The sequence below is a fragment of the Aptenodytes forsteri genome, unplaced genomic scaffold, assembly GCF_000699145.1.
Source record: "Aptenodytes forsteri isolate BGI_AS27 unplaced genomic scaffold, ASM69914v1 Scaffold146, whole genome shotgun sequence".
NCBI lineage: Eukaryota > Metazoa > Chordata > Aves > Sphenisciformes > Spheniscidae > Aptenodytes > Aptenodytes forsteri.
This window is the reverse complement of record NW_008795128.1, coordinates 6,660,105-6,671,092: the sequence shown is the minus strand read 5'-3', so window position 1 is coordinate 6,671,092 and position 10,988 is coordinate 6,660,105. Positions and strand designations below refer to the sequence as shown.

Below are 10,988 nucleotides of genomic sequence, written 5' to 3'. Positions count from 1 at the left end.
CTGTTGCGACAGGACAAGGGGGAATGGCTTTAAACTAAAGGCAGGTAGATATAGACTAGATAAGGAAGAAGTTTTTTACGCTGAGGGTGGTGAAACACTGGCACAGGTTTTCCAGAGAGGTGGTGGCTGCCCCATCCCTGGAAACATTCCAGGTCAGGTTGGACGGGGTTCTGAACAACCTGATCTAGTTGAAGATGTCCCTGCCCACGGCAGGGGGGCTGGACTAGCTGACCTTTAGAGGTCCCTTCCAACCCAAACTATTCTATGATTCTATGATTCTATGATTCTAATATGATTGTGATCAGGCATTTCAGAAATGAAGAAGTTTACATTTTGAGAGTTTTTTCTCAACTGTGCTTTTCACTTTGTCCAGGACAGCTAGGCCAAAGGCATATTAAACATTGTATGACAGAATGGCTTTGGATGGTATAAATGATGTCCCTGCTCACAAACTGATAGCATCAGTATATTGTTTCTCATTAGCACACTAGTTTCAGTGGAAAAAAGCAGTTTATTAAGTATAAGAATTTTTTAGGGGAAGTAGTTTTAACTACTAATTTCAGATTTTCCAGCAAGTCGTTGTTTTCTCATTGTCAGGTAAACCCAAATCAGAATACTTTGCTTTGACCTGAAATGCTTGATTTGAATCAGGTCAAAGAAGCACTGCTGAGTATTTCCTTGATGCAATTGCCTGGAAATGTGTATGGGAAATGTCATTCGGCTCCTCTTCTCTCAGTGGGTTTTATTGGAAGAATTTGTCTTCCTGTAACACAATTTAGATTTCCATGCAATTAGGCTTTGTGGTTCATCACTGCAATTATATAGTCTAGGTACTTTATAGGAAATGTAATCTAGTCATTATACTTGACTTATGAAAGAGGATGAGCTCTGCTGGTTCTCAAAATAGAGCTCTCAGGAGATGATGTTCCGCTAAGGAAAATGCAGTCTAATATTGAAATGCCTTGAAACAACAAGTTTTAAGCTGTTTTGGTAAGCCAGCGCATAACAATTTAGAAGGCTGGGCTCTTTTGATCAAAAATGTCAAAATTGGCAAATTACCAGGTTTTTTTTTCATTCTGTGCAGATTACCAGAATTTCATCTTTTTCTCCCTTGCTTGGGGAAATGGTGAAATGTCAGAATTTCTTGCAGGACAGAAATGCTGCAATTCACTCCACTCTAATCACATGTGCTGGTAAACTAAGTTGTTGCTTACCACCGCTGTGTTGATGTTTAAACAGGTACCAGTTGTAGCAGTCATGACAACAGGAGGTGGCACCCGGGCACTGACATCTCTGTTAGGCAACCTGTTGGGTCTTCAGAGGCTGGATCTCCTAGATGCTATTTCATACATCACTGGGTCATCTGGTTCAACATGGTAAGGAGATCCTGAACAAAGACATCATTCCTCACCTCTATAGTTGCCTGTGTGAGGAGATTTATTCTCTTTGTTTTGGTAAAGGAAGGTGTACTACTTCAGTCTTGAGCATTTTTAGTGCTGCATTAGGAACACATTGCCTGAGCCAGCATATGGTCTAGGCACTGCTTATGGGGAACATTTTCCTTGACTCTTTGTTTCACCTCTAGGGTCTTTCCTAGCGAGTCACCCTGATACAAATCACAGCCTTGTGCAGAAACCTACGTAGCACGGAGGGGCTTTTAGCAAGTCCTCAGGTTTTACTAGGGATTTGAGGGCTTTTCTCTTCCATAATAAACTGAGCCCAAAAGATGTTTTTTATGAACCTCAGCTAGTTCATTTGATGTCGACCTTAAATCCAAGTCTAAAAAGTGAAAGCATATTGAGCACATGACAACGTACTTCCTCTCTTTTCCCCAGGACCTTGTCATACTTGTATCAGAGTGCTGACTGGTCACGCAAGGATCTGTCCAGACCGATTGGTGAAGTTCGCAGACACATGACCAAGAGCAAGCTGAACTGCTTTTCCCTGGAGAGCTTGAAGTACTATGACAAGGAGCTAAAACTGCGGAAGCAAGAGGGATACCAGATCTCTAGCATTGATTTTTGGGGGCTTCTGCTGGAAAAAGCATTAAGTGATGGGGTAGCGTGCCTATGTTTTCCCTAACAACTACTGAATACTGTTGTACGAAAAATGAAGCTCCAGGGAGAGGTGCTAGCCTAGAGCATGCCAGCATTATCTAGCAGATGATTTCTGCTGATTAACAAAGGGGATTTGTCCCCACATATCTCTCAACACATAATTAGCAGCCCAAGGGGTGTTCTGTAGAGCAGGAAACATATGTCTCCTTCTACCAGTATGAGTATCTGAGCACCTAACAGCAGAATCCTGCTCTTGTTTTCTTTTGGTTCCTCTCCGTGAGAACTTAAATAATCCAAGTGGATGCATTTACTGGGAAGAATGAGAGACCTTTGTACCACAAAGTGTCCTACAGCTCACTGGTAATTAAATAAGCTTATGTGGATGTGTAAATGTTTAGATCACTCCTTGGTTAAAAAATGTCTGGACCCTAAATGAGTGGAGAGAATAAGAAAATTAAGATTGAAACAGGTATTTATTTTGCTGTAATCTTGCAAGCCCATACACCATGCCAAGAAGGTATCTTGGTTTTGCTCTTTCTGGTCAATTCACAGAAAAACAACCACAAACTCTCAGATGAGCGACAAGCATTGAATCAGGGTCAGAATCCCCTACCTATCTACATGATCCTCAACATCAAAGAAGACTACAGCCTTTCAGAGTTCAAAGGTGATGGCAAAACTGAGGTGTATCTGGGTTCAGTTGGTGTCCAAATGATCTGCATTGTCAGTTACTGCACGACCTGCAACCCCTTGCACTGCTGAACCATAGCATTCGTAAACAGTTCCTCTTCCTCCTTAACTTCCTCCTCCTCTTCCATTTCTAGACTTTGTGCCCATGCTCTGGGAGGAACCCATCTTCTGTGGGGCAGGAGAAATCTGGGGGAGGTGCTTAAGGACAGCCAAGGTACTCCTAAGTCAAAGCCTTAGCTCCACATGTGGGATAACTTAGGCTGACCCCTTTTGGTATAAACTTCATTTATGCCCTATCTGGAGAGGCTCATTGGAAAGTTCTGAATGAACGAGTTCAGGAAACATTACTGAGTGAGCGGCTGAAACCAGATGAATGATAACTCCTTACCCTGAGGAAGGCCTGTCTGTGATCACCCTGCTGATAGAGTTTGTCCTGCAGCTGCTTCCTTGTCATTTCAGAGCCCTTCCTGCAAGGAGGTAGGGATAGGACTGAGATTTAAAAGTCCATTTTGTGCCTCTGCAGAATGGGTGGAGTTCACCCCTTACGAAGTTGGGTTCTTAAAATACGGTGCCTTCATTCGTGCAGAGGATTTTGGCAGCGAGTTCTTCATGGGTCGCCTGATGAAGAAGCTCCCTGAGTCCCGCATCTGCTTCATGAAAGGTGATGTGCTCCACTGGAAAAATTTGAACTGCATGAAAATGTACCTAATATAATACGGTCCCTGCATATTGCAACCAGTGCCCTGCAACATGCAGGGCTGAAACATAATGTACAAGATGTTGTTCTCACCTCTGGGTGAATTCCTTAGGCACTGGAGATGGGCTAAAAATGCTTAGAGGAAGTTTCAAATAACACTATTCACTGTTGCTTTTGCCTGGAATGGTGACTTGCATGCCTGAAGTTTTAGGCCTGCTTAAAGAGACTAGGTTTGTTTTGAACAGGTGAGTTCCCCATGGGAAACATTCATATTTTGAAACTGGAATCTTAAACCCAAATTTGTCTATGAATGGGATGATTTTACAGCAAAAAGCAAAGTTGTTACTGAGTTTGTTATAAAATATGACAATTTTTAGTTGTTTTCTGAACTGTTACTGATATTTTTGCAAGTTTAATAGTATTCTAAATAATTTGTAATTTTGCTAGCATGATTAAATCCGTGAGTTTTGTCATCCTTATTTCAGTAAAGTGGGTGGCTCCCAGTAATGCATGAAAGACAGCTTTGCAGTTTTTATGCAATTCTTGGTTTAATTTTGCATAATGCTAGAATTCTCTACCACACCCCTTTGTACGCTGGTTCTCTAGGGTGAAGTTGTCTGCAGAAGAGTCCATCTGCTCTTAAACCTGAACAACAGATGTGTTACATGTAAATAAGCACAACACACAACAGGACACCAAGGATACCAGTAAGAAAGGGTTTTCTTATGAACTGAAAAATCCATATAACCAGCAACACCATGTGATATTCCTTATTTGGTGTGCAGAGAAGTTGTGCACCTCAATGTATGACGCAGCAGGAATCCAGAGTCATATTGGTACAATCATGAGAAAACAGCTGGGCATGAGGAGCAGAAGATTGTGTTTAGCCACACAGACACAAAATCTCAGAGCTTTAATGGCTATGCTTGGAGCTTTTAGTGATGTCATGAGTTAAGAAAAGAGGTGGCTGAGGGAGAAGACTCGGAAGATATCACAGGATCCAAGAGTATAAATAGGTCTAAAAAGGGGAGGACAAATTCATGGAATGTAGTCCCACTGGTGGCTCTGAAACACAGTAGTTCAGATGCAGCCACCAGCACTGGAAGTACTAAATCCAGTACACTGGAGAAGAGACACCTTCATACTTTCCATTTTCTTGTATTCTTCCATTAAGCGCTCTATGCTGACAGCCAGAGGTAGGAGGTAGATCACAGAGCTAGATGGGACTATGGAGCCTTCTTCTGAGAACACTGTGCCTCCATTGCAGTTTTGCAACGACAGTGGTGTGGTGTGGTTGTACCTGAGGTGGCCAGATAGCAAGCACACCCAACACATCCAGTCTGGGCTGAGCTCACTGTGTTCTCACCCCCAGTACCTGAATTAGGCTGTTGGCCCCACAGCCATAGGTGTGTCTTTAGAAAGGATGGAGTGGAGAATTAAAGCAATGTTGCCATCTAGTGATACAACATGTAATGCCCTCTTGGGTTGCAATTAAACTGTACTATTAGTTACAACGTGATAGTTTAAGGATAAAAGCAAGCTATCCCTTGCAGGGAGAGGTAATGCTTTTTATAAAAGCAATAGCTAGAGCTGGAAAGATTGGATGAGCTTATGGGTATACAAGACACTCAGGTTTCCTGAAGAAAGACTGGGGTGCATGAAAGCTTGTTTGCTATTTTCAACTCTGTCAGCCTCTCTCCTCATACTTCTTACTTCAGCAAATACAGGTACCATGAAAATTCAGTGCAAGAGATTAGGGAAACATTGCTATGTAATTACCACCAAGTCCTGGGGGGACATCAGTGTTTGGAAGATATTAAAATGCACGAGCAGTGTGCAACTCTTGGGGCTCAGGGAACAGGAGAAGTTATGGAGTGAGAAGGCGCCAAGTGAAGACAGGAGAAACAAGAGGATCTGCCTTCTCACAGCAGGCCTGCACAGAAGCTTCTTAAGCTGCAGAGAGATGAGGTTGTGTTGATGGAAACTGGCCAGTAATTATCTGCAAGTGAACCCTGGTTACCAGCTAAGTGTAGAGCCCCTATCTGATTTCTTAATTATGTATTTCTAATGTTTCTCAAGACAGTTCCATTCTTATTACTGTGAAGCAGAAGGCTCTTGGCTTCTTGTCCCAATCCACAAAAAAGCCAGGTTTAAAAGAGAATTGTATTACGGTTACTAATTTAAGGAATGCATAATTATTGTATTGCGGAATTCAAATTATTGCATACTTTGTGATGTATGGCTTTTGCAAAGCTTTCACTAGTAGAGATTTTCAAGGCAAAGCTCAGCACGGCCTTCTCTGGCAGAGTTCCTCTCAGGGCCTGCAGCAGAGCTGTGGAGGAAGAAATACTTTTCAAGATCCAAGAGGGTTTTGGAGATTTCTGCACTGGGGAGACATTTTTAGATGTTCTTTTAAGTGGTTAGGCAAAAGTGGAAGAAGGTCTATGGGCATTATTCCATTGTGGCAAAGGAAATCTTACAAGGGACATAGAAGATGTCTTGTTTTAGAGGACTACTCTGCAGACTATCCCAAATTGTGCTCTAACAACTTGGATCTTGGCTGTTCAGGAGCAGCCTCCCAACCTTTAACTAAGTATATGGTTGTATACGGCATACTTTGTAGACCAAATCCTTACTTCATGTGAAATGCCGTGTTTTTAGTCTCTGATGACAGTTGCTTATAGGATGGGAATATGCAGGCTAGAAAACATTGGTTTGCAGTGTATTGGCAATAGCTGTATAAGACAGTGCACCACAGTGGCTGAAGGACTAGGACAATGTTTAAAACTATTTAAAATTTTAATAAAAATTTTGAGGACAGAATGTGAGTTGCTGCAAAAGAACTTAATACAGGTTTTGGTAAGAGTTTGGAAACCTTGAGGCTTCTGACACTCCTTGCAAAGCTGAAAGGTTATTTTTTAAAGGGATATTTTTTCATTAAAATGTTTCCAAAGCAGTTTCCCTGTTCTCTACTGTTGCACAGGCCTGTGGAGCAATGTCTTTTCGTACAACCTGTTGGATGCCTGGCATTCATCGGATCCTACAGAAAGGCTCTCACTGAGGTGTACCCAACACAGGACTGTTGATGTTGGTTGGTTACATTTCTGTATCTACTTTACCTGTTGTCCTATCAATGTTTAAATGAATGTTACGTTCAGTTGCATATAGTGTGAAATCTTTATGAAGGCTTTTTAAATCTTAAAACTGAGGCCACTGCTGCACTGCCCCCCCGGAGGTGTCATGTTGCCAGCGATCTCTAATTAGGTTTCCTCTCTGAATTCATTCCTAGCAACATTATTTCCATTAGTCTCCCTTGGACTGAATTTATGCAAGTGATGATTTGCCACCAAATATAAAACCACTGAAGTTTTTTAACAGATCATATTTGCCAGGGGCCTTTCAGTGAACCTACATGTTGTAACAGACATCTCGGTGCTGTGTCCTCTGTCTGCCTTGGCAGATCGTACTTTTCATATGTTGTTGTTGAAGACTTGGATATATCAATTACGTGGAAATCCATTTCAATTTTTTTAAAATCTCATTGTAAACCTGTGTGCTCCTTAGAGTTGTTGGCTGTCCTCCCTGTGTTCAAACGTGGTTAGTGAGTTTGGTTTATGGTCCTTTCATCACTTTCTCCAGGGAAGTGTCGCAGAACCCTGAGCTCAATAAATACCTGTGATAGAAAGTCATTGGCCCTCTTTCCCAACCTCATGAGGTGCCATTTAGCACAATCCTTTTTCTCTGCTCTTTTCTGGGTGTCTAAGTCTCCTGGCAGTATTTTTTTTCTAAGCTAGTTTGGACTAATTCTGAAAGAAACTGGTCCAGATTCTCAGCCTCCACTAACCTTCACACCGGGAATCCACCTATGACTTCCATCAAACAGTAGATCACTTTTTCCAGCTTTAAGAAATTTGTTTCCACTCTGACTTTGTTTTCCATGGAATATGCTTTACTTGAACATTGATTTTCTTCTTGTTCCTACTTTGACATTGATTTGATGGTATGTTGCCATGTCTTATTAGGATCTTCTTTTCTCTAGCAAATATTAGATGCCTTTTGATATTTTAAGTATTGCCAAGAACTGTATCAAAACAACAACTTATTCATCTCCTCTACCCTTCAGAAGGAGATGAGCCTTCCCCACCAGCCAGGAGCCATGAGTTGGGGACTTACTTAGTCACCCCTGAATGTGGCATCATGGGCATCATTCGGCAGGTCCTGACTGAGCGGGTGATGGTTTCAAAGTTCTACAACTTCCTGAAAGGGTTCCAGGTGCACAACGAATACCTTCAGAGCAAAAGCTTCCATATATGGAAAGGTAAACGTCCCTGAATATTAATTTTTATCTGCTTAGATGGTTGGTGTTTTCATTAGTGAAGAGAAGGCAGAGGATGAACAGGCTTTATTCTTCACTTTGGAAACAAAACTTTCAAGATAACTAGTTAAATTTCATCCAGTCAAATCAGCTGGGCAAAGCTGAACATCTTTAACAGAAGTGGCTTCTTAGATATCAGTGCTTTTTCACTGAGCTTAAAGTGAAATTGCAAAACAGATCAAATTGTGGCACAGCCCTGTTTTTACTGAAATTAAAGTGTTAACAAATGCTCCAAGAAGTCCCTTAGTTCCAGGGAAGGGCAACTACTGCTCAAGGCGGATGGAAGAAGAGCAGCATGAGAAGTGAAGGAGCTCTGTCTTTTTGCTTTGGACAGGTCTTTCTTTTCTGTGTCAAGGCTGAGCTTCCGTAGTGTGGCAGGGTCTTGGAAAGCAAAAGTATGGGGAGACAAGAGGCATTTTTCCCTCCCTTATTAGGCAAACGATATATGACTTCTTCAGTGAATCATTCATCATAAGAAATATTTCCTTTTAGATACTGTACTAGAGAATTTCCCCAACCAGCTGACAGAAACAGCAGAGTTCATGTGCCTGGCAGATACGGCGGGATACATCGACATCAGCTACCCACCGCTCATGAGGCCGGAGAGGAAAGTGGATGTTGTCCTCCACTTAAACTATTCTTCTGGATCACAGACATCGGTGTGATGACCACTCTATTTTCTTCAATAACGACCACTGTCTTTTAGCTCTTTTAGCACTTTAACTCCTAAGGAGTTAGAATAATATACATAGAAGAAACTGATTCTGGGAGAAAAGGATTCTTGGTGTACAGCTCCCATTTTGTAGATGTCTAGGTGTCTCAGTGATGCTGGTATACCATGGCAAATCCCCTAAGGAGAACAGAAGCAGTATCAGTTTTCTAATCTTTTATTTTAATTAAACCTCTGATAGGTAAATGTTCTCTCCTAGACCTGTGTGCTCCTGGGACCTTGACATGGCTATTGAGGCTACACTCCCTATGGAGTGTTTCTCTGGAACTAGTACCACCACTGATGAACTTGTTTCATGTGTCTTGTGATATTCATCTGAAGATATCCACATGCAGTTGAATTAGAAGTAATTTGTCCAGTTGCGAGTAACGGGGTTTTTTTTTTTTGTTCTAAATTGTGGAGAAGAATTGTCCTTTGATGCCATATCTGCTGTTTCAAATACCAGCTAACAACTTGGCCTGTAATTCCTGTTATTAGATATGGATAAGACAGAAGTTCTTGAACACTGTAGTTTTTCATATGCGCCAACCAGACTCAGGAACAAAAATCCTATTTTCAAAAATTACTTACACACCTGCAAGATTAAATTAACATTTCAGTCAAGATGATGTTTGCTCCCAGATGCATACATCACTTTTCACAACCATCTTAAGGCATCTAAGACAGTTAGGGGCTTTTAAATATTTCATGCCAAGTCCACAAAATGTTGTATCTTTGTGAATCTGTATTTAAAAACTGTGCCATTTCAGATTCCTGTCCATTCTGCTCATTTCAGGATTTTCTCAAGTAAGGGGCATGTTTATGTGTCCTAAGCGGCTAGGCCACCCCTGCCCGCAGCCATGAACATCTTATTTATCCTGCAGATAAAGGCTGAGGAGGAGGAGGTAGGACAACAATCCAGAGTGCAAGTTGGAGGCTGGGTCTTGAACTGTTGTTCTGTTAATAACCAGTACTTAATATCTCACACAAGAGACAAAGGCCAGAAGAAACACTGACAGCAAATGCTGCTCCCCAATCTTTGTGAAGAGCCTTTGATGGATGCATTGTGCATTAGGAAAAGTTGGGGGGGTGGCAGAATTTCTGACCTTTTTTTCTGTCTGAATGCAGCCTTTGGAAGAAGCCTCCAAGTACTTCCTAAAGCAGGGAATCCCATTTCCCAAAATCCACCTGAGTGAAGAGGAAAAGAAAAATCTAAAGGAGTGCTACATCTTCGAAGACGCAGAGACCCCAGAGGCGCCAATGGTGGTGTTTTTCCCGCTGGTGAATGACACCTTCAGAAAATACAAAGAGCCTGGTAAGCCGTGGCGCAGAGATGGTCCTCCTGCCACCCACCTGCCTTTCGGCCATGTTGGGATGGGAGGCATGGCCCATCACGGCTCCCTCCCTCCCCTGCCGCAGCTCCCATGGGAGAGAAATGTGGGTGTCTGGGTAGCGAGGAGCAACGTTGTGCCCCATCTGGAAAGCAGGACGTGGGACCACATCTATACCCCATTGACGACCTTTCTTTATTTGTTAGGTGTGGAGCGTAGCCCTGCTGAGATGGCGCAGGGCAACGTGGACGTTTCCAGCGTTTTTTCCCCCTACTGCTTAAACAGCTTTACCTACACAGAGGAGGAATTCGACAAGCTGGTAGAACTGACCAGCTACAACATTCAGAACAACAAACATCTGATCCTTCAGGCTTTGAATTCAGCCATAGAGCAGAAACGACAGCACAAAAAATAAATGCCATCCTGGGTTTCAGAAAGATACCCGTATCATTTTTTTTTTCCCTTGAAGAAGAATCAAGACCTGTTTGTGAATGAGCGTGACGGACTTGGGAAAGTACAAAGACTTGTCTCAGCCTGTGGCTCCTCTCCACTACGTGGTGATCCTAGATAAACAGATCAAACAAAATAATGATTAGTCTCATGCTTTATTTATGTTGGATTTCACTGCTGTTGAACTTTTTTTTCATGTACATATATGTATATGCAATAAATCAAAGTTTAGGAAATATGGGGCTTACTGATGAGTTTTTTAAATGCATGAATGTGGGACGGCAATACAAATTCTTCCAAAATTTACTACACTAGTAGAAGTTATATGTGAAGACAACTCAGCTACAGATATTTAATTTCTTCCAAATCTAGTGCAACAGAAGAATACATAATAAATGTGGACAATTTCAAAGAAAAAGAGAAAACTGTATTTTCCTATAGTGTCAGCAAGAAATTTTGTTAGAAATAACATGCACAACTAAACATAAAAGATATAGAAAATCTGATATTTCACATGGAAAATACACATTTTCTATACTTCTGAATTTACAAGATTTATTACACCAGCAATATTTAGATTTGGAAAATCCCTTGGAAGTGACCGTTTCAAACCCTGTTGTGAGTCAGGATCAGCTCTTCTGGTGCGTATATAAGTACCTAACCCGGGGTTGTGCTTTTC

At 41.7% G+C, this 10,988-nt stretch overlaps 1 protein-coding gene across 1 annotated transcript in view; it reads left to right on the top strand.

The window, feature by feature from the left end:
- Window positions 1-10,274, top strand: part of LOC103897514 (cytosolic phospholipase A2 epsilon-like) — a 40,861-nt gene extending 30,587 nt beyond the window's left edge. The window contains exons 13-21 of the mRNA XM_019471601.1: window positions 1,240-1,376; window positions 1,836-2,058; window positions 2,610-2,724; window positions 3,271-3,408; window positions 6,428-6,535; window positions 7,568-7,762; window positions 8,312-8,478; window positions 9,657-9,843; window positions 10,066-10,274. Coding sequence (XP_019327146.1) covers window positions 1,240-1,376; window positions 1,836-2,058; window positions 2,610-2,724; window positions 3,271-3,408; window positions 6,428-6,535; window positions 7,568-7,762; window positions 8,312-8,478; window positions 9,657-9,843; window positions 10,066-10,274 — 1,479 coding nt within the window. The remainder of the gene's footprint in view (window positions 1-1,239; window positions 1,377-1,835; window positions 2,059-2,609; window positions 2,725-3,270; window positions 3,409-6,427; window positions 6,536-7,567; window positions 7,763-8,311; window positions 8,479-9,656; window positions 9,844-10,065) is intronic.
- Window positions 10,275-10,988: the final 714 nt, after the last annotated feature.